We start from the raw sequence: 24298 nt of genomic DNA, 5'->3' as shown, positions 1-24298 counted from the left end.
AAGGGTCAGCCCCGTTAGCTAACTAGGGGCTAACGTGTCTTATCAGTAGTTTACTGTAGTAACAGAAGAGCCACGGTGTCCCATATTTCCCGGAGGAAGTGATACAAAGTATATTCTGATTCAACGTGGTATCACGTACAACGTATTGTGACGTCATACACAGCGTCGTTAATCCCAGACAACGACGTCGGGCGGTAACGGCGGAACGCTATTAGGGACACATTGTAACCTCTGCCAGGGGTGTGTTTTAGTTACACACAGTGTTACTGTCAGTGCTGTGTTTTAGTTACACACAGTGTTACTGTCAGTGTTGTGTTTTAGTTACACACAGTGTTACAGTCAGTTTTGTGTTTTAGTTACACACAGGGTCACTGTCAGTGTTGTGTTTTAGTTACACACAGTGTTACAGTCAGTTTTGTGTTTTAGTTACACACAGGGTCACTGTCAGTGTTGTGTTTTAGTTACACACAGTGTTACTGTCAGTGTTGTGTTTTAGTTACACACAGTGTTACAGTCAGTTTTGTGTTTTAGTTACACACAGTGTTACAGTCAGTTTTGTGTTTTAGTTACACACAGTGTTACAGTCAGTTTTGTGTTTTAGTTACACACAGAGTTACTGCCAGTGTTGTGTTTTAGTTACACACAGTCTCACTGTCAGTGGTGTTTTAGTTACACACAGTGTCATTGTCAGTGTTGTGTTTTAGTTACACAGTGTCTCTGTCAGTGTTGTGTTTTAGTTACACACAGTGTCACTGCCAGTGTTGTGTTTTAGTTACACACAGTGTCACTGCCAGTGTTGTGTTTTAGTTACACACAGTCTCATTGTCAGTGTTATGTTTTAGTTACACACAGTGTCTCTGTCAGTGCTGTGTTTTAGTTACACACAGTGTCACTGCCAGTGTTGTGTTTTAGTTACACACAGTGTCACTGTCAGTGATATTTTAGTTACACACAGTGTCATTGTCAGTGTTGTGTTTTAGTTACACACAGTTTCTCTGTCAGTGTTGTGTTTTAGTTACACACAGTCTCACTGTCAGTGTTGTTTTAGTTACACACAGTGTCATTGTCAGTGTTGTGTTTTAGTTACACACAGTGTCTCTGTCAGTGTTGTGTTTTAGTTACACACAGTGTCACTGCCAGTGTTGTCTTTTAGTTACACACAGTGTCACTGCCAGTGTTGTGTTTTAGTTACACACAGTCTCATTGTCAGTGTTATGTTTTAGTTACACACAGTGTCTGTCAGTGCTGTGTTTTAGTTACACACAGTGTCACTGCCAGTGTGGTTTTAGTTACACACAGTCTCACTGTCAGTGTTGTTTTAGTTACACACAGTGTCATTGTCAGTGTTGTGTTTTAGTTACACACAGTGTCACTGTCAGTGTTATGTTTTAGTTACACACAGTCTCACTGTCAGTGTTGTGTTTTAGTTACACACAGTCTCACTGTCAGTGCTGTGTTTTAGTTACATACAGTCTCACTGTCAGTGTTGTGTTTTAGTTACACACAGTCTCACTGTCAGTGTTGTGTTTTAGTTACACACAGTCTCACTGTCAGTGCTGTGTTTTAGTTACATACAGTCTCACTGTCAGTGTTGTGTTTTAGTTACATACAGTCTCACTGTCAGTGTTGTGTTTTAGTTACACACAGTGTCACTGTCAGTGTTGTGTTTTAGTTACACACAGTCTCACTGTCAGTGTTGTGTTTTAGTTACACACAGTGTCACTGTCAGTGTTGTGTTTAGTTACACACAGTGTTACTGTCAGTGATATTTTAGTTACACACAGTCTCACTGTCAGTGTTGTGTTTTAGTTACACACAGTGTCACTGTCAGTGTTGTGTTTTAGTTACACACAGAGTTACTGTCAGTGTTGTGTTTTAGTTACACACAGTTTCTCTGTCAGTGTTGTGTTTTAGTTACACACAGTCTCACTGTCAGTGTTGTTTTAGTTACACACAGTGTCATTGTCAGTGTTGTGTTTTAGTTACACACAGTGTCTCTGTCAGTGTTGTGTTTTAGTTACACACAGTGTCACTGCCAGTGTTGTCTTTTAGTTACACACAGTGTCACTGCCAGTGTTGTGTTTTAGTTACACACAGTCTCATTGTCAGTGTTATGTTTTAGTTACACACAGTGTCTGTCAGTGCTGTGTTTTAGTTACACACAGTGTCACTGCCAGTGTGGTTTTAGTTACACACAGTGTTACTGTCAGTGATATTTTAGTTACACACAGTCTCACTGTCAGTGTTGTGTTTTAGTTACACACAGTGTTACTGTCAGTGTTGTGTTTTAGTTACACACAGAGTTACTGTCAGTGTTGTGTTTTAGTTACACACAGTTTCTCTGTCAGTGTTGTGTTTTAGTTACACACAGTCTCACTGTCAGTGTTGTTTTAGTTACACACAGTGTCATTGTCAGTGTTGTGTTTTAGTTACACACAGTGTCTCTGTCAGTGTTGTGTTTTAGTTACACACAGTGTCACTGCCAGTGTTGTCTTTTAGTTACACACAGTGTCACTGCCAGTGTTGTGTTTTAGTTACACACAGTCTCATTGTCAGTGTTATGTTTTAGTTACACACAGTGTCTGTCAGTGCTGTGTTTTAGTTACACACAGTGTCACTGCCAGTGTGGTTTTAGTTACACACAGTCTCACTGTCAGTGTTGTTTTAGTTACACACAGTGTCATTGTCAGTGTTGTGTTTCAGTTACACACAGTGTCACTGTCAGTGTTATGTTTTAGTTACACACAGTCTCACTGTCAGTGTTGTGTTTTAGTTACACACAGTCTCACTGTCAGTGCTGTGTTTTAGTTACATACAGTCTCACTGTCAGTGTTGTGTTTTAGTTACACACAGTGTCACTGTCAGTGTTGTGTTTTAGTTACACACAGTCTCACTGTCAGTGTTGTGTTTTAGTTACACACAGTGTTACTGTCAGTGATATTTTAGTTACACACAGTCTCACTGTCAGTGTTGTGTTTTAGTTACACACAGTGTTACTGTCAGTGTTGTGTTTTAGTTACACACAGAGTTACTGTCAGTGTTGTGTTTTAGTTACACACAGTCTCACTGCCAGTGTTGTGTTTTAGTTACACACAGTGTCACTGCCAGTGTTGTGTTTTAGTTACACACAGTGTCACTGCCAGTGTTGTGTTTTAGTTACACACAGTGTCACTGCCAGTGTTGTGTTTTAGTTACACACAGAGTTACTGCCAGTGTTGTGTTTTAGTTACACACAGTGTTACTGTCAGTGCTGTGTTTTAGTTACACACAGTGTTACTGTCAGTGTTGTGTTTTAGTTACACACAGTGTTACTGTCAGTGTTGTGTTTTAGTTACACACAGAGTTACTGTCAGTGCTGTGTTTTAGTTACACACAGTGTTACTGTCAGTGTTGTGTTTTAGTTACACACAGAGTTACTGCCAGTGTTGTGCATGAACATGCCCCTTCACGTGGACCTACATTCTCTGAACCGCAGAACGTCCATCTGACTCTGCTGATCCGCGGCGTAATAACGTGCGCTGCATAGGTGCACTTATGCGAAGGAATACGGACATCCTGCGGCTTAGAGAAAGTAGTTCCACAAGAAAAGGCTGTCTGACGGCAAGATGAAGCGGTGAACACATTCAAAACATAGCGTACACTCAAACGGATATTATTCTTTTTTAGGTGAGCCTTTTTTTAAGTGGCTAAATTCTTTTGGTCCGTGTCCCATTCCTCAACTTCCGTGCTGGCTTATTCCTGCTAAATCTCCAAACTGGGAGCGCACAGACTCCCATCTACTGCAGGTAAAACCCTGACTATGGATAAGTACCTCATACAACCTTCCATCCCATCCATCATCTGAACCGCTTATCCTGCTCTCGGGGATGCTGGAGCCTATCCCAGCAGTCACTGGGCGGCAGGCGAGGAGACACCCTGGACAGGCCGCCAGGCCATCACACAGGGCCCACACACACACACACACACACACACACACATACCTAGGGACAATTTGGTACAGCCGATTCACCTGACCTACCTGTCTCTGAGTCACCTGCCCTACATGTCTCTGAGTCACCTGCCCTACATGTCTCTGAGTCACCTGCCCTACATGTCTCTGAGTCACCTGCCCTACCTGTCTCTGAGTCACCTGCCCTACATGTCTCTGAGTCACCTGACCTACATGTCTCTGAGTCACCTGCCCTACCTGTCTCTGAGTCACCTGCCCTACCTGTCTCTGAGTCACCTGCCCTACATGTCTCTGAGTCACCTGCCCTACCTGTCTCTGAGTCACCTGCCCTACCTGTCTCTGAGTCACCTGCCCTACCTGTCTCTGAGTCACCTGCCCTACCTGTCTCTGAGTCACCTGCCCTACCTGTCTCTGAGTCACCTGCCCTACCTGTCTCTGAGTCACCTGCCCTACCTGTCTCTGAGTCACCTGCCCTACCTGTCTCTGAGTCACCTGCCCTACCTGTCTCTGAGTCACCTGCCCTACCTGTCTCTGAGTCACCTGCCTTACATGTCTCTGAGTCACCTGCCCTACATGTCTCTGAGTCACCTGCCCTACCTGTCTCTGAGTCACCTGCCCTACCTGTCTCTGAGTCACCTGCCCTACCTGTCTCTGAGTCACCTGCCCTACCTGTCTCTGAGTCACCTGCCCTACCTGTCTCTGAGTCACCTGCCTTACATGTCTCTGAGTCACCTGCCCTACATGTCTCTGAGTCACCTGCCCTACATGTCTCTGAGTCACCTGCCCTACCTGTCTCTGAGTCACCTGACCTACATGTCTCTGAGTCACCTGCCCTACATGTCTCTGAGTCACCTGCCCTACCTGTCTCTGAGTCACCTGCCCTACATGTCTCTGAGTCACCTGACCTACATGTCTCTGAGTCACCTGCCCTACCTGTCTCTGAGTCACCTGCCCTACCTGTCTCTGAGTCACCTGCCCTACCTGTCTCTGAGTCACCTGCCCTACATGTCTCTGAGTCACCTGCCCTACCTGTCTCTGAGTCACCTGCCCTACATGTCTCTGAGTCACCTGCCCTACCTGTCTCTGAGTCACCTGCCCTACATGTCTCTGAGTCACCTGCCCTACCTGTCTCTGAGTCACCTGCCCTACATGTCTCTGAGTCACCTGCCCTACCTGTCTCTGAGTCACCTGCCCTACCTGTCTCTGAGTCACCTGCCCTACATGTCTCTGAGTCACCTGCCCTACCTGTCTCTGAGTCACCTGCCCTACATGTCTCTGAGTCACCTGCCCTACATGTCTCTGAGTCACTTGCCCTACATGTCTCTGAGTCACCTGCCCTACATGTCTCTGAGTCACCTGACCTACATGTCTCTGAGTCACCTGCCCTACATGTCTCTGAGTCACCTGCCCTACATGTGTTTGGACTGTGGGAGGAAACCGGAGCCCCCGGAGGAAACCCACGCTGACACGGGGAGAACATGCAAACTCCACACAGAGGACGACCCGGGACGACCCCCGAGGTTGGACTACCCCGGGGCTCGAACCCAGGACCTTCTTGCTGTGAGGCGACCGCGCTAACCACTGCGCCACCCCTCATACAACCCCACTTCAAGAAAAACCCGAACTATCACTTTAAAGATAAGAGAAAGAGAAAAGAATATTCCACTCAGCTCAGTCAAAGCCTGGCGGGAGCACTTCAACCAATTTATGTGGAGTTATTGTAATATTATGATTATTCAGTTTGATCAGAGTTTACTTCCCGCTGTCCATGCAGTTTAATTCACTCCATTTTCATGTTTTAGAAGTTATTTGTTTTTAATTAGAAATAATTCAACTCAGATTTTTAGCGAGTGCCTTGAACATTATGCACTTTATTTGATTTTTTTTAAATATTTTCTGTTTAACACAAAATTCAATCAAACACACGTTCATTTAAAGGCAGCCTTGTGTTGGGGTTTGTGTTGCTGTAAATTTTGGCACAAATTTTTTTATATTTACTGCAACTGAATATTGGCCCCAAATGTCGGCTATCGGCCCCCATAACTTATAACCAATAATCGCTATTGGCCCTGAAAAAACCATATCGGTCGACCCCTACTACTGGGTGACAGTGTCTTGGGAGGTAGAACAGGGGATCTGGTAACTGGTAGGTTGCCGGTTCGATCCTCGGCTCCTCCTGGTAAAAATGTGGAGGTGTCCCTGAGCAAGACACTTAACCCCTACCTGCTCCTGATGGGCTGGTTGTTACCTTGCATGCTTGACACCACCGTCGGAGTGTGTGAGTGTGTGTGTGTGTGTGTGTGTGTGTGTGTGGCATTCATACAGTCCATTTAACATGTACTATGATGGTTGTGAGATAAACATTTCTTTCTAAACTAAATCTAATATTCTGAAGGAAATGTGGCTGACGGTTCCAACAGCAGGTGTTTGTATTACACTGTAATTTTGACTATAGCAAAAACAATCAATCAAAACCGCACCATAAAGACATGAAAAGACTTTAAAAACACTCTATGTGAAAATACACACGTGTGTGTGTGTGTTTGTGTGTTTGTGTGTGTCTCCAGTCACGCAGACAGTCAAACATGAATATTTTCAGAGCTCCATTCTTTCTTACTTGGGGTGTTTTTTGTAGACCGACCCGTCCACCCCCACTGTGGTCTTCAGATGGTCCAGGCCACGGTTGAGGCGGATCCGGTTGGCGATGGTTGCCAGGCCAGCGGCGCAGAGGCTGGCGGAGCGCGTGGACACGGTGTCACAGACCAGACGCACCACCTGACAGTCCACTGGCCCGGCCTCCAGACCCAAACCCACCAGGATCTCCCGAGCTTTCTCCAGACCAGACTCCTCCCTGGGAGAGACAGAGAGAGATCCACATCTTTCTCATTTTATTTTAAGCTATCTGTACATACATGCATATATCGCATTTTTTTCTTCTTCCCGGAAACCATCAATGGTGTTGTTGATAAAAGTGCTAAGCAAATGAGGAGCAGAATATTACAATACAGCTGACCTCCTTACTGCCGCCTTGTGGTTTCCATTTGTCTGTGGAATACCCAGGTACTTATAACTGTCCTGTATGTCCGTTATCCTGCCATCTGGTAATTCAACCCCTTCAGTGCTCACCACCTTTCCACTTTTTGCCACCATTCGACTGCTCTTGTCCAGTGTGAATGATATCCCAGTGTCGTTGCTGTAGATCTTGGTGAAGTGGATCAGTGAGTCAATGAGTCACTCATTCCTGGCATACAGCTTGACGTCATCCATGTATAGGAGATGGCTGACGGTAACTCCACTTCTGAACCTGTATCCATATCCACTCTTTGTAATTATCTGACTCAGGGGGTTCAGGTCTATGCAGAAAAGCAGCGGGGATAGTGCATCACCTTGGTATATGCCACATTTGATGGTTACCTGTGTGACTGTCTTTGATTTGGCCTCTAGTGTGGTTATCCACTGCCGAGTTCTTGATGAAGGCTATATGTGTCCTGTTGGCTTTGTATAGTGCCAAGCACTCCAGTAATCAGTTGTGGGGCATTGAATCGTAGGCATTCTTGTAGTCAATCCAGGCCATGCTCAGGTTGGTCTGTTTGGTCTTAGAGTCTTGGGTGACTGTTCTATCAACCAGTAGCTGATGCTTTGACCCTCCGGTGTTGTTCCCAATTCCTTTCTGAGTTTTGCTCATGTTTTGACTCATGTGCCAATTTGGCTTAGCTGCTATGATGACAGGATCTTAATGTTGTGGAGAAGCAGGTTATTGGCCAGTAGTTTGAAGGTGTGGTGCCCTTCTGGGGGTCCTTGATGATGAGTATTGTTTTCTCTTGTGTCAGCCAGTCAGGGTGAGACCCTGGTGTTAGCAGCTGGTTCATCTGTGTTGCCAGGCATTCATGGAGTGCTGTTAGCTTCTTCAGCCAGTAGACGTGAATCATGTCAGGGGCTGGTGCAGTCCAGCCCTTTACGTTTGAGACTCATCATTGGATGTCAGCCACTGTGATGAAAGCTGGTTCTAGTTCTGGGATATTGCTGGGGTCTGCTTTTAGGTCCACCTGCCACTGGGCATTAGTCTTGTGCAATTCCTCCTTTTCCCATGTATATACTTCCAGTATTGCTCGGTCCCTGCTCTGTTTGGGTCTAATGTTTTTCCCTTGTTACTCTGCAGGTGGGAGTACACTTTGGATGGTTCTTTGAGGAACAGGCCATTTACCGTTTTGACTTCTGCTTCTCTGGTGTATCTCTTCAGCCTGGTGGCCTGAGCTGTGAGTCTTTTTTGGGCAGTTTCCAGGGCCTCACTTATGGACATCTTGCTGTACTTCTTCAACCAGGGCCTGTCTTTCATCACACCTTTCTACCCCTCTGTTAACTGGCTAACATCTCTCTGTGTTGCTTTGATCTTGGCTTCCAGCCTTCTCTACCATGGAGAGTACTGTTGGTGACCTGTGTTCTTAATCCTGTACCCAAGGATCTCCAGGATTACAGTTGCAATGGCATAAACAAACTCACTGGTCTCTGTTATGGTGGCAGTCGAGATATTGCATAAGGCTGTGTTCACATCCGCAAGCAAGCAAAGCTGTTGCATTCAGTTGAGGAAGGAGAAAAGGAGGCATTTTTCCCAAAGCCTGAAGACTGAAAATGGAAATGCAGCTGCATTTCCAGAAATCAGACAAAGGATTCGACGAGGAAGTATAAATAAAACCGCCGATTATAGCCACAGCAGAGAGTTGAGACCATACCATTCTCACCACATACAGTGCAAGAGCTACACTTCAGAGCTGGAGACTCCAGTGCGATCAAGTTTGTGCAACAATCAATGATCGGTTAAAATCCAGAAAATAGTACAGGAAACCCATAAAATCAACCAAAAGTTGTAAAAAGTAATGTAAAATTGTGGCTAAAAAGAAGATAAAAATGTCAATTTATGACAGAGCTCCTAGCAGTAAAACAGTAGCCCATATCACATCTTGTTTGTCATCTTGAAGCTGGTCGCAACTTCATAAATGGTAAGAATAGCTTGTGTCTCTGATTCATGTCATTATTAAATTAGTTATTTAGGGGTTTGTTTTTTTGGAGGGGGGGGGGAGTTCTGGTCAGACTACAGAAACAGTTTTAAGCCGTCACTTTGGGTTCTAGGAACTTGTGGTAAACACCTGCCATTATTTTAACCTTTTATAGATGAAATAATTAATTGATAATTGAAATAGCTGGTTGTTGCAGGCCTAGACTACCTGTTCAGTATGAATAATTTTTACTTGGATTTCATTTAATGTGTGCAAACTAAACAAGACAAGAGGTTTTCTGTCGGACACTCACTCCTCTATGTGGGAAATGAAGCGTGTCTCAAAGCTCCCGTGTGTCAGCAGCTCGTCTGACAGCTGTCCATCAAACAGCAGTCCATCCTCGGCCAGTTTCACCAGCACCAAGCGCACGATCTCTCCCAGATACATACCACTGATCATCTTCTCAAACCTAGCGAGAGGACAACCAATAAAGACACAGAACAAAGATACAGACAGACCAGCAGACAGACAGACAGACAGACAGACAGACAGACAGACAGAGACCAGTCAACACCAAGCAGTGCAATTTCATCTGAAAATATCCAGTGGATCAAATTAGAGAGAAAAATGTACCACAGTATCAATTCAAATGGAAAATACGGTCATTACTACTTTCAGTTAGGGATGTACGATAATGATTTTTTGGTGAACATCAAGTCGTCAATAATTTCTATTATTCTACTGTAACTGTGATGCAGACATGCATAAAAGACTTCTTATTACCACCTGCCCTGATTTATTACTAAACCGTTTCAAAGTGTCTGCATTTACTGAAGGAGAAGAACAGAAGTGACTTGATCTAGAATGGAGAAAACATGTCATATTTATTTTAACAGAACATTTTCAGACATCTTTGTTCCTACATTTGTTCTCCAACAGGTCGATCATTAAAACTTCTCTATAAAATGTGACTATCACAGTGTCGCCTTGATGAAAACTGATTGTTGTCAATCTGCTCCATTCAATCATCGCACCAAGTTTTTAGAAATGCACATTTAGGTAAAAGTTATTTTAATCTTTAGCGCCACCTGTCTTTCCATCAACGCCTGTCATCGTTGGTACATAATTAATGTGTCATCATATTGATGTGATATATCAGATATAATATTGATATCTGTCCTGTTGCCAATAACACATTTTTAAGCACTTATTGCCAATACTGATAAGCTAACCAATATATTGTGCACCCCTACTTTCATTTAATTTGTTTAATGATATAACCTTACACCTCTCTCACCTCTCACTGTGACCAGGGTTTCTATCCAAAAATCAAACCTCTGTCTTCTTGCAAAGTTATCTGGTAGAAAAACTATCGACCAAACAGTAGTCCAGGTGTACCTGTACCTGTACAGATCCACCAAAAACACCGAACTACATCCTGTGACTGTGTCATTGAACTGGTTTGTCATCTTTATTCTGTGGTTCGGATGATTTTATTAATCTTTGATATCACCAAAGCTATAGCGAAAGCTTTTGGAGCTTATTAGAGATCTATATGCAGACTCAGACTTCACCCCAATAAGGAATGAAAACAAAGATTCCTTTTCCGAAACATATTTGACAGAGGAAGAGGCACTTGATATGACAAAACCAATAACACAACAGGTTGTTTTGAAAACTATAAAATCTTTGAAAAATAACAAATCATCAGGAACAGATGGATTGCCTGGAGAAGTTTATAATAAATTGTAGAACAGATTACACCGATACTAGTGAAGTTTTAAATATGAACTATCAAAAGGGGATCCTTCGCAAACGTGGTCTAAAGCTGTTATTTCTGTGTGACATAAAAAGGGACAAGATCCAACTAAATGTGAGGGACATAGACCAATCAGTCTATTATGCAATGACCTGACGATATTAACTAATACTCTTGCACGAAGAAGCCAGAAAAAATGTTGCGAAATTAATTAAACCTGATCAAACAGGGTTTATTCTGTTTTAACAGGGAGCAAATAAGATGAGAACTATAAATAACATATCAAGAGCCCAAACGAATAAACAAACATCCTTAATGCTCAGTCTTGATGCACAAAAAGTATTTGACAGGGTTAAATGGGGTTTCCTCTATCAAACAAAGTATTGGGATTTAATTCTATCTTTATTAAGTGGATAAAATCTATTTATAGCAATCCAAAATCACGTATCAGAGTAGATGGGCATTGCTCCGATTTTTTCCTTAAGAAGGAATAAATAAGGGGACTGTCTTAGTCCGTAATTTTTTGCTATAAGTATTGAACCGCTGGTAGAGACTCTAAGGCATAATAAAGATATATAAGGAATAACTGAAGGTGGATATGAAGAGCACAAAATATCACTGTTTGCAGACAATATACTCACATTCATTAGCAAGCCTTCATCATCTATACCTGCTCTGCTGAAGGATTTAATTGAATATGGAAAAATCTCAGGCTTTTTGACTAATGAAACAAAATCTATTGCAATGGTGCTCTCTGGGGAGAGGCCAGCTGTATTGGGGGGGGGGGGATCAAGTTTCAGTGGACCACAAAAGGGTTTAGATATTTAGGAGTGATAACAACACCTTTAACATCCCAATTATTGAGAGATACCTATAAAAATTGAGAACGGAGATAAGACATGATCTAAAAAATTTCAGATTTTTTTAAGTCTGACTATTTTATCCTCAGTGTTCTTGTATTCTGTAGGTAGGTTTCATTTTCAGTCCTCCATCCTTTTCTTCAGACTGGACACATAGCTCCAGCTTGTCATCCTAACTCCAATGTAATCAATGGAGGACAAATCCACAATCCTCCTTCAGTGTAAAAAACACTCCACGGTTTAGATGAAGCTAACATGATAGCACAGCAGGCTGTCATGCTAATGCTACAACAGTCTATCATACTAAATTACAGTGTTAATTTTATAAGTTTACACAGGTTTTTATTGTTAAATTCTCTCTTTGTTTGCTTTGCTGTGTCGTGGTGGAGCGCCTCCTGCTGGTAATCTCTTGCAGGCTGTATTGTAGGAAGTAACGCTGTAGGAAACCACCAAAACTGACTTTCAAAAAAACTGAAAAGTTTTAAAATCTAGAGTCGAATTCAGTATGAGAGGCTGCTGTAGCATCATGTTAGCTTTGTCTGAACAGTTGAGTGTTTTTTCCACACTGAACAAGGACTTCATGAATGCTGATGATAAAATCGAAATAGATCTCAAAAAGTATGAACTGTTCTTTTACGTTGTAGAGAACAGCGATAAACCTGCAAGAGTCAATTCTTGCTGAATCTTGACAGGTTATATTGCATTAGCACAATCAGGATTAAAGAGAAATTCCTAAATGGAGTTTTGTCCTCTGCCGCGCTGACAGTGATGTAAGGTGTTACAGAATATACTCCTTTTTACCGCTTTTTTTTGTTTTGTTTTTTGAGATAGTCAACACCAAATGATCAAGGAACATAATGGGAATTCTTGAGTAAATGTCAAGAACTCAGGTTGGGAAGACATACGTGTGGACACCAGGGTTGAGGGACGTTTTGTCCAGCGCCACGTCAAACTCTGTCTGGATGTCTTTCAGGGCACCGTCATCTCCGAAGGCCCCCCACTCTGTGTTGATGCACATCTGCCCATCCTCCCCCTCCACCCGCTTCACGTTCTCCATCTTCTCCATGTAGCAGGCATTCGTTCCTGTACCTGAGAGATGGAGATCGGATTACGCATTGAGAAACGGCACCCAGTTTGGAACAGGATGCTATGATTCTGATTCTGATTCTGGTTCTATTATGGTGCTGTAAAGCCTCTTTTCCACTGACACCCTGATCCATACTGTCACATGCTGACAAACTGGACCCGCCAGTTCACAAAGTGTTTCAAATAGAGCAGAAACATGAATACCCGCTTTTCAAGCAGCCATCCCATTCATTTTCTCCAAAGACATTTCAGAAAATATAGTTTTAAACCTTGAATCGACCCAGCCAGCTAAGAGATGAATCATGGCCTTATAACAATCGATTCAGATTAAAAAAAAAAATTAAAACCAGAAAAAAGACAACTTAATATCTCTTATTAAGAGGAAATTATCTACTCATCCCGTAAAGTATTATGTAGGAATGATGTCATCAAATCTATTTCCCCTCATGTCTAGCCGGTTTCAAACAACATTTGCCATCGCATACATTCTCTCTTTAGGGTTTTATGGTGGATGTTGTGTTTACTGATTCATCATGGCGGACAGAGAAAACATGGCAGGTTGTTAACGGACAGGGACGGCCTTACTTTTCTACAGTCTGGCTTCCAACGCAGTTTACATCGCCACAATATCAGCAACATATCTGATTGGTGGAACTCACTTTAGGATTGTGGGTATTTTAGTACTTCATAAGGAATTTGAGAATAAAACTAACACTTTATTTTAGCGGGTCGGAAATTACCTAGTAATTTCCTAATAAGTAATAGGGTGTAATCATCACATAATTTCTTAGAAATATTTATAATAATTTTACATCTAACCCTAACCCTAACCCAAATTACAAGGTAATTTAAACCTTATTTCTAAGAAATTATGTGATAATTACCACCTTATTACCAGGAAATTACTAGGTAATTTCCGACCCCATCCAACCCCCTAAAATAAAGTGTAACCATAAAACACGATTTCTTAAAAACAAGTTTGAATTCAGACTGACTTTTGGCTTATACATGAGCATACACCATTATTTCAAAATCCGGTAGCTCTTGATAATTCTATTTTGTACAGTTCATACATTGTGGTTAATAATAACATTCCCTAGTGTGACTGAGTGGAATATTTATCCTGACATTTCAGCTCTATACAAAAAAAAACCCTTCTCAAATAAGTCCAGGAATTCTGCTGCTACTTCTTGACAACAGGCTTTTTCAAAAATGTTTCTAATTGCATGGCCTCAGATCTTCTACAAATTGTCAACATGTCTATTCTCTGATTCGAAGATGCATCCTAGGATGTATTGGGACACATCATCAGTGATGTGTCCTGAGATCCTCGGGTGTTTCAGGTCTTTCAACATCATACACCCTCACTCAGGCGACCCAGCCAGGGTTGATCAGGTCCTGGCTTGTGTCCCAGCAGCATTGGCCCATAGAGCACGCCTTCTGATCCAGCCTCCGTGGTAGACTTGATAGTGTTCCTTTTTGCAGACCCAGTGATACCACGTAGAATGTAGACTTTGCACAGTGAGTAGCCAGCAAAGCCTCTACACCCCACTTCAATGGGCTCATCATCATCAGAAGCCGTCTGTCTGCTGTTGATTTGATGACTATAACCACGTCCTCATCAAACTGGTGCCACTCTGTACTGGCTTGCTGGAGGCCACTTAATCCGAGTCTGCTAAACTGCTCTGTTGTGAGCAAGGGAGCTTTGCATATGCTTTAGCTTAGCACTCGGGTTTCTTCCCACAGGCCCTGAAAATTGCAGTCATCAAGCCACTCTTAAAAAAAGAATAATCTGGACTCTTCACTAATGAACAATCATAGGCCCATATCAAACCTCCTCTTTCTAAAAAAAAAGCCATTTTCCAGAAGCTGAACAACTTCTTGGCACTAAACAACTGTTTTGATGTGTTCCAGCCAGGATTTCGAGCACACCACAGCACTGTGACTGCTCTTGTTAAGGTTTTTAATGACATCCGCTTAAACACAGACTGGCAGAATTAAGTCCTGGTATTGTTGGATCTCAGTGCTGCATTTGACACAGTCAACCACAACATATTACCAGACTGACTGGAAAATTGGGTGAGACTTTCTAGCACAGTACTAAACTGGTTTGAATCCTACTTAAAGGACAGGGACTACTTAGATTTGTAATTACCTATAGACACAGAGTGGACAAAAATGACCTGTGGAGTTCCCCAAGGCTCCATTCTCGGGCTGCTTCTGCTTAATATCTATATGCTCCCACTAGTTCAGATTATGGAAAACAACAAAATATGTTACCATAATTATGCAGACGACACAGAAATTTACATAACCATAACCACCAGGGCATTGTAATCCTGTACAAGCACCGAGTAAGTGCATTGAACAAATCAACGATTGGATGTCTCAGAATTTATCAAACATAAAAACTGAGCAAAGGAAAAACAATTAAAAGTCAGCGCTCAGCTACAATCTGTAATGTTGAAAACCACAAACCAATTTCAGTAGTCACAACAAGACAATTACAAAGTCAGCCTAATATCACCTGAAAAATATATCAAGAAATAAAGGATTTATGTCTCAGCAGCACTTGGAAAAACTTGTCCATGCATTTATCTTCAGGCGATTCGACTACTGTAATGGCATCTTTACAGGTCTCTAAAAAAATAAATGAAACAGCAGCAGCTGATTCAGAATGCTGCTGCTCAAGTCCTTACGAAGACCGAAAAAGTGGATCACATCACTCCAGTTCTGGGGTCTTTACACTGGCTTCCTGTCCATCAAAGAATAGATTTTAAAATAGTAAAGACTAGTAAAGATTAGTGAACGTCATTTACGGCATCTGCGTTGCTATACACCTACACACAATACCATGGGTCAGCAGAGGTTAAATGCATTTGCTATGCTCATCTCATCATCTCATCTTCAGCCGCTTTTCAGGGTCGGGTCGCGGTGGCAGCAAGCTAAGTAGGTTACTCCAGATGTCCCTCTCCCCAGCAATGCCCACCAGCTCCTCCTTGGGGATCCTAAGGCATTCCCAGGCCAGATTGCACATGTAGTCCCTCCAGCGAGTTCTGGATCTACCCCGGGGTCTCCTCCCAGTTGGCCGTAGGAAGGCACCCAGGAGGCATCCTAATCAGATGCCCGAACCATCTCAACTGGCTCCTTTCAATGCGAAGGAGCAGCAGCTCTACTCCAAGCTCCCTCCTGATGTCCGAGCTCCTCACCCTATCTCTAAGGCTGAGCCCAGACACCCTACGGAGGAAACTCATTTCAGCTGCTTGTATCCACGATCTCGCCCTTTCGGTCACTACCCAAAGCTCATGACCATAGGTGAGGATTGGAACGAAGACCGAATGGCAAATTGAGAGCTTTGCCTCCTGGCTCAGCTCCTTCTTTGGCACAACGGTCTGGTACAACGTCCGCATTGCTGCTGATGCTGCACCAATCCGTCTGTCAATCTCCCACTCCATCCTACCCTCACTCATGAACAAGACCCCGAGATACTTGAACTCCTTCACTTGGGGCAGCAACTCATCCCCAACCCGGAGGGAGCAATCCACCATTTTCCGGTAGAGAACCATGGCCTCAGACTTGGAGGTGCTGACTCTCATCCCGGCCATTTCACACTCAGTTGCAAACCACCCCAGTGCGCACCGGAGGTCGCGTTCTGACGAAGCCAACAAAACCACATCCTCTGCGAAGAGCAGAGATGCAATTCTGAGGTTCCAATAACGGACACACTCCTCACCTTGGCCGTGCCTTGAGATCCTGGCCATGAATATCACAAACAGAATTAGAGACAAGAGACAACCTTGGCGGAGTCCGACACCCACCAAAAACGTATTTGACTTTGTGCCAAGAATGCGGACACAGTTTTCACTTAGGTTATACAAGGACTGGATGGCTTGTAGCAACTGCCCCGGTACCCCATACTCCCGCAGTACCCCCTCCCCCCCCCCCCAGAGTGCCCCGGGGAACATGGTCATAAGGCTTCTCCAAGTCCACAAAACACATGTAGACTGGCTGGTCAAACTCCCATGCCCCCCTCAGCACTTCCGCAAGGGTAAAGAGTTAGTCCGTTGTTCCACGGCCAGGACGGAATCCGCATTGTTCCTCCTGGATCTGAGGTTCGACAATCAGTCAGAGCCTCCTTTCAAGCACCCTATAGTAGACTTTCCTAGGGAGGCTGAGCAATGTGATACCCCGATAATTGGAGCACACTCTCCGGTCCCCCTTTTTGAATATGGGAACCACCACCCAGTCTGCCACTCCACAGGTACTGTCCCCGACCTCCATGTGATACTAAAGAAGCGTGTCAACCAAGACAGCCCAACAATGTCCAGAGCCTTCAACAGCTCAGGGAAAATCTCATCCACACCCGGCGCCTTGCCACTGAGGAGTTTTTTAACTACCACAGAGACCTCTGCCAGGGATATGGGTGAAGCTTCCCCTGAGTCTTCAGACTCTACCTCCTCCACTGAGGACATGTTAGTGGGGTTCAGGAGCTCCTCAAAGCGTTCTTTCCACCGCTCGACAACATCCCCAGTCCGGATCAACAGTTCCCCTCCACAGCTGAACACAGCCTGAGTCAAGCCCTGCTTCCCCTTCCTGAGTTGCCGGATGGTTTGCCAGAACGTCCTTGAGGCCAACCAAAAGTCCTCCTCCATAGCCTCACCGAACTCCTCCCACATCTGAGTTTTTGCTTTCGCGACCACCGAAGCAGCAGCCCTTCTGGCCTCCCGGTACCTGTCTACTGCTTCAGGAGACCCCTAGGCCAACCAAGTCTGAAAGGCCTTCTTCTTCAGCCTGACGGCTTCCCTCACCACCGGTGTCCACCAGCGGGTTTTTGGGTTGCCGCCTCGACAGGCACAGATGAAATTTTGACCACAGCTCCTGACTGCCGCATCTATAAAAGAGGCTTTGAACTTGGCCCACTCAGACTCCATGTCCCCAGCCTCCCTCGGGATACATGAGAACTTCTTCCGGAGGTGGGAGTTGAAGACCTCAAGGACAAGGCCCTCCGCCAGACGTTCCCAGTTCACCCTCACTACACGTTTGGGTTTGCCAGGTTTGTCCGACAGCCTTCACTGCCATCTGATCCAACTACCCACCAGGTGGTGATCAGTTGACAGCTCTACTCCTCTCTTCACCCGAGTGTCCAAAACATATGGCCACGGATCTGATGATGCGACCACAAAGTCTATCATCGATCTTCGGCCTAAGGTGTTCTGGTACCAAGTACCCTTATGAACTACCTTATGTTCGAACATGGTGTTTGTTATTGCCAATCTATGACTCGCACAGAAGTCCAATAACAAGGCACCGCTCAGGTTCAGATCGGGGAGGCCGTTCTTCCCAATCACGCCCCTCCAGGTTTCTCCATTGTTGCCCACGTGAGCGTTGAAGTCCCCCAGCAGAACTATAGAGTCCAGAGGTGGAGCCCTATCCAGGACACCACCCAGAGACTCCAAGAAGGCCAGATACTCCGAACTGCTATTCGGTGCATAAGCACAGACAACAGTCAGAGCCTTTCCCCCAGCAACTCGCAGTCCTATAGAGGCAACCCTCTCATTCCCCGGGGAGAACTCCAACACAGCGCCATTCAACCGGGGACTTGTGAGTATCCCCACACCCGCCCAGCGCCTGTCACCTTGGCCAACTCCTCAATGAATCCAGCCTCTCTCCAGGTGTTTGGTACCAGAGCCCATGCTATGTGTGGAGGTGAGCCCAACTATATCTAATTGGTACCGCTTCACTTCCCACACCAGCTCAGGCTCTTTCCCTGCCAGAGAGGTGACATTCCACGTCCCAAGGACCAATCTGCAATGCCGGAAGTCAGCATGCCCCGGTTCCTGCCTTTGCCTGCCGCCCGGCCTGCATTGCACCCTACCCCAATGCTCATCCCCGCGTGTGGTGGGTCCACGGGGTTGTGGTGGGTCCCACTTGCTATGCTATCAATTGAAAATTAATTCATTGATGGATTGGTGGACTTCCATCAATGAATTAATTTGGTCACTGGTGAGTCTATTTTGCATTATTACAAGAGGTATTATGCCTGGAACACATTTGGCTTCCCTGCTCTGCTGCTTTGAATATGTTATTACAATTGCAGACCACAATGATTGTATACCACTTGATAACTTTGGATTTGTAATGTGATGTTGTATAACAAGGTAATATACCAGTTGTGTGAAATCGAATACCATTATTGATGATGTCATTCATATCCCTGTCCCCATTTCTGCTAACTCCTGTGCCTCATTATGTTAATGTGTGCATTTGTGATTTCATTCATTGATTAGTTGCATTTGGATTCATCGAGCAAGTAGGTTTGTGTGTAGTTTCATTGATGGGTCGGGGGCTGCACATACAGAGTTTATTGTGCCCCACCAGGCTTTCCATGTCAGAGATGCCGCTGCCAACCAAAGTTCTCAAGACCAAGTTATGGCAAAATAACAAGTATTAAAATGAACATTCTTAACCAAGATTTATTTTGTTTGCAACTTTTCAGTTAGGAGGAATTTGTCTAAGTGTACTGAGACATAAAACATATGAAAAGACACAATATTTTAAGTTACATAAGATGTCGTCCCTTGATACCCACCAAACCCAAAACACATGACTACATATACTCAGAGAAAAAAAATACTACTCAAAGACAGGTCCTTGCCTATAAGACCATAAATTACTAGCATACAATCTCATTGTGGAAAGTGCTTGTGCAGTTTTTTATGGAAGTATCTAAAAATGTGGTTACCACAAGGAACTGTTCGAATATTTTACTGATTCTAAACTGTGTATTGTGTTATGGTATATATCAGAGTATAATATATGGTATAAATTGGAGTATATATTAATTGTGTGAAATTTTATTTAACCTCTATCATATCAGATCTTATTAGTGCTAATAAAAACCCAGCCACTAGTGATGCACAAGCCAGTGCATTCTTAGTGCCGGTCCCAAGCCCACATAAATGGAGAGGGTTGTGTCTGGTAGGACATCCGGTGTAAAACTTTTGCCAAATCAAAAGGATCATAAAGGATCAAAAGTATCATAAATCAGATTTCCATACCGGATCGGTCAAGGCCCGGGTTACCAACGACCGCCACCGGTACTGTAGGCCAGCAGGGTGCCAGTGGAAACTATGCTACTGTTGGGCAAAGGAGAGGGGAAAGACATGTCCAGAGGTAGCAGGAGAGGAGGAAGGGTAGGAATGTGGAGGGAAGAGTTGAACTTTGAATGTTGCACAATGACTGGTAAGGGGAGAGAGCTGGCTGATATGATGGAGAGAGGGAAGGTAGATATACTGTGTGTGCAAGAGAACAGATGGAAGTGGAGTAAGGCCAGGAGCATCGGATGACGGTTCAAACTCTTCTACGATGGTGTGGATGGGAGTAGAAATGGGGTAGGGGTAATTCTGAAAGAAGTGTATTTCAAGAGTGTGTTAGAGGTGAAGAGAGTGTCAGATAGAGTGATGAGTATGACGCTGGAAATCAAAGGTGTGATGATGAATGTTATCAGCGCATATGCCCCACAAGTTGGGTGTGAGATGGAAGAGAAAGAAGAATTTTAGAGGGAGTTGGATGAAGTGGTGGAGAGTGTACCCGAGGAGGAGAGAGTGGTGATTGCAGCAGACTTCAATGGGTATGTTGGAGAAGGGAACAGAGATGATGAGGATGTGAATGGTAGGTATGGTGTCAAGGAGAGGAATGGTGAAGGACATATGGTGATGGATTTTGTGAAAAGGATGGAAATGGCTGTCATGAATGTGGCAGGCAGGGTGGAGTGGGTGGAGAAGAGTGTCAGGAGTGATTTGTGACAGAAGGGCACCAGCAACAGTGGAGGGGAAGGTTTACAAGGTGGTAGTAAGACCAGATATGTTGTATGGTTTGGAGATGGTGGCACTGATGAAAAGACAGGAGGTGGAGCTGGAGGTGGCAGGGTTGAAGATGCTATGATTTTCTTTGGGTGTGATGAAGATGGACAGGATTAGGAATGAGTATATTAGAGGGACAGCTCAGGTTGGACGGTTTGGAAACAAAGCAAGAGAGGCAAGATTGAGATGGTTTGGACATGTGTGGAGGAGAGATGCTGGGTATACTGGGAGAAGGATGCTGAATATGGAGCTGCCAGGGAAGAGGAGAAGAGGAAGGCCAAAGAGGAGGTTTATGGATGTGGTGAGGGAGGACATGCAGGTGGCTGGTATGGCAGATGAAGAGGCAGAGGACAGGAAATAGAAACGGATGATCCACTGTGGCGCCCCCTAAAGGGAGCAGCTGAAAGAAGAAGAAGATTGGTGCTAATTAAACCTCCCACGGCATAAGATCATTACTTCGTATTATAGTTAATGGTGTTAATACACATTGTGCTGTTGAGTGTGTGTCTGTTACCAATAATTAGGCCAATCTCGCAGCTCTGGTCCCGATACCCACAGCTCATCATCGTCCCCACCGTGTCGTTCACCATGGCCACCCAGCCAATGTCATAGTCCTGGGAAGGAGGGATGAAAACAGAGAGCAAAAGAGAAAGAATTTTTTGACCTTGTTAGCTCATTTCCCATTATATTACACAACTATTCAACTATTTATGTCAAAAACAAAACACAAAAATTCAGTTTTTACATCAAAATCCAACCATCACCTAAAAGGGACGCATCAACACTCAAACCAATAATATCAAATCTTTTGTGACACATCACAGAAGCGAGATACACTCTGAATGATGTTTCTCATTGTCCAAACTGAAGTGAGTTTTGTATGGGGTTGTGGGGACGCACCCCTCTCCTGTGGATGGCGTCTCGGAGTAACTGGACCACATCCTTCCCTTCCACCCCGGAGCAGCTGAAGCCTTTGGTCCAGTGGATCAGGATAGCCTGTAGATGTCCAGAGACGGAGGAACATTTTAGGAAAATTTTAGCAATTTCACAACTGTCTTTTCTTGTTGTGTTCTGTTCCTCTGGTTTATTATTTTACTTAATTTTGTTTTCGTTTATTTTGTTTGCAGTGCACGGTGTCAAGTGTCTGCCGACATCAGGTACTTGAGGCTCCAATCTGTGATTAATGTGATCATGTCAAACGGAGATATATTTACATACATAATGGAAGAGTTTGCGTTACAGATGTAAAATAAGCATTTTGTGTCTTTCTCAAAATTGAAAATATGGGTCTGATTTACTCCAATCTTTGAATTTTTTGTGGTCCCCCCCCCCTTTTTTTCTCCCCAATTATACTTGGCCAATTACCTCACTCTTCTGAGCCATTCTGGTCGCTGCTCCACCCCCTCTGCCGATCCAGGGAGGGCTGCAGACTTACCACATGTCTCCTCCGATACATGTGGAGTCGCCAGCTGCTTCTTTTCACCTGACCATGAGGAGTTTTACCAGGGGGACGTAGCGCGTGGGAAGATCACACTACCCCCCCCCTGAACAGGCACCCAGACCGACCAGAGGAGGCGCTAGTGCAGCGACCAGGACACACACCCACATCCGGCTTCCCACCCGCAGACACGGCCAGAAACCTTCACCGTGGACATTTCTAGCTATCACACGTCTACAACACGTGGCCCAACAGAAGAGACCGTTTGATGCCGTTCTCCACCGAGTTGATGGATAGATGAACAGAAACCTTGACCCGGGCCAGTTTGTGTCATCTGCTAGAGCCATCCATTCTCCAGCGACTGCGAAAGAGAGCTTTATATCGAGGTCGGGCACAGCTGGTAATACAATACAGATATTATCTGCTGTTCTGCAGATTGGACTGGGCTCTGACTGGTACCACAGAAGAAACGCGGGTCTGTACCGAGTCAGCATTCAGTCGTCTATTATGTTAAGACTGCAGAAATGTCATTTTGTCCAATAAGGAGGAACTGAGAATCCATTAGAAGGACCCTTTGGTTTTGATTTTGTGCAGCACAGTGGCCCAGTGGTTAGCACTGTTGCCTCGAAGCAAAAAAGGTCCTAAGTTCAAACCCCAGGCCACCCCAGGTCCTCTCTGTGTGGAGTTTGCATGTTCTCCCCGTGTCTGCGGTGGGTTTCCTCCAGGTGCTCCGCTTTCCTCCCATCATCAAAAATACATGCATGTTTTACGATAGGATGGGTTAAATGCAGAGAACACATTCGTTGTGACCTGTAAGATGACAAAATAGAGTGGCTTTCTCTTCTTTAGTTTTTCTAGAGTCCTGGTTTTAGTGGACTTAAAAGGGGAAACAGTTATAGTTTTCAATGTTATCGTTCTCTCTCTTATTATGCATACATACATACACACATGCATGCATACATACATGCACACATACATACATGCATGCATGCATGTACACTACCGTTCAAAAGTTTGGGATCACATTGAAATGTCCATATTTTTGAAGGAAAAGCACTGTACTTTTCAATGAAGATAACTTTAAACTAGTCTTAACTTTAAAGAAATACACTCTATACATTGCTAATGTGGTAAATGACTATTCTAGCTGCAAATGTCTGGTTTTTGGTGCAATATCTACATAGGTGTATAGAGGCCCATTTCAAGCAACTATCACTCCAGTGTTCTAATGGTACAATGTGTTTGCTCATTGGCTCAGAAGGCTAATTGATGATTAGAAAACCCTTGTGCATCATGTTCACACATCTGAAAACAGTTTAGCTCGTTACAGAAGCTACAAAACTGACCTTCCTTTGAGCAGATTGAGTTTCTGGAGCATCACATTTGTGGGGTCAATTAAACGCTCAAAATGGCCAGAAAAAGAGAACTTTCATCTGAAACTCGACAGTCTATTCTTGTTCTTAGAAATGAAGGCTATTCCATGCGAGAAATTGCTAAGAAATTGAAGATTTCCTACACCGGTGTGTACTACTCCCTTCAGAGGACAGCACAAACAGGCTCTAACCAGAGTAGAAAAAGAAGTGGGAGGCCGCTTTGCACAACTGAGCAAGAAGATAAGTACATTAGAGTCTCTAGTTTGAGAAACAGACGCCTCACAGGTCCCCAACTGGCATCTTCATTAAATAGTACCCGCAAAACACCAGTGTCAACATCTACAGTGAAGAGGCGGCTGCGGGATTCTGGGCTTCAGGGCAGAATGGCAAAGAAAAAGCCATATCTGAGACTGACCAATAAAAGAAAAAGATTAAGATGGGCAAAAGAACACAGACATTGGACAGAGGAAGACTGGAAAAAAGTGTTGTGGACGGATGAATCCAAGTTTGAGGTGTTTGGATCACAAAGAAGAACGTTTGTGAGACGCAGAACAAATGAAAAGATGCTGGAAGAATGCCTGACGCCATCTGTTAAGCATGGTGGAGGTAATGTGATGGTCTGGGGTTGCTTTGGTGCTGGTAAGGTGGGAGATTTGTACAGGGTAAAAGGGATTCTGAATAAGGAAGGCTATCACTCCATTTTGCAACGCCATGCCATACCCAGTGGACAGCGCTTGATTGGAGCCAATTTCATCCTACAACAGGACAATGACCCTAAACACACCTCCAAATTGTGCAAGAACTATTTAGAGCAGAAGCAGGCAGCTGGTATTCTATCGGTAATGGAGTGGCCAGCGCAGTCACCAGATCTGAACCCCATTGAGCTGTTGTGGGAGCAGCTTGACCGTATGGTACGCAAGAAGTGCCCATCCAACCAATCCAACTTGTGGGAGCTGCTTCTGGAAGCGTGGGGTGCA

General features: G+C 44.3%; 1 protein-coding gene across 2 annotated transcripts in view; it reads right to left on the bottom strand.

The window, feature by feature from the left end:
* LOC130116810 (hexokinase-2-like) overlaps nt 1–24298 on the bottom strand; it is a 99162-nt gene that overhangs the window by 5784 nt on the left and 69080 nt on the right. The window contains exons 6-10 of one of the 2 annotated variants that reach the window (XM_056284870.1): nt 21411–21506; nt 21025–21124; nt 12468–12651; nt 9257–9412; nt 6567–6800 (exon numbers count right to left, since the gene is read on the bottom strand). In XM_056284870.1, the coding sequence (XP_056140845.1) occupies nt 6567–6800; nt 9257–9412; nt 12468–12651; nt 21025–21124; nt 21411–21506 (770 nt within the window). Of the gene's footprint in view, nt 1–6566; nt 6801–9256; nt 9413–12467; nt 12652–19706; nt 20172–21024; nt 21125–21410; nt 21507–24298 lie in introns of those variants that run through there. The other variant, XM_056284871.1, reaches the window with a different exon arrangement.

This window comes from Lampris incognitus, chromosome 8 (assembly GCF_029633865.1).
Source record: "Lampris incognitus isolate fLamInc1 chromosome 8, fLamInc1.hap2, whole genome shotgun sequence".
NCBI classification, from domain to species: domain Eukaryota; kingdom Metazoa; phylum Chordata; class Actinopteri; order Lampriformes; family Lampridae; genus Lampris; species Lampris incognitus.
The sequence above is the reverse complement of the archived record's forward strand: the minus strand, read 5'-3'. Positions and strand labels throughout refer to the sequence as shown.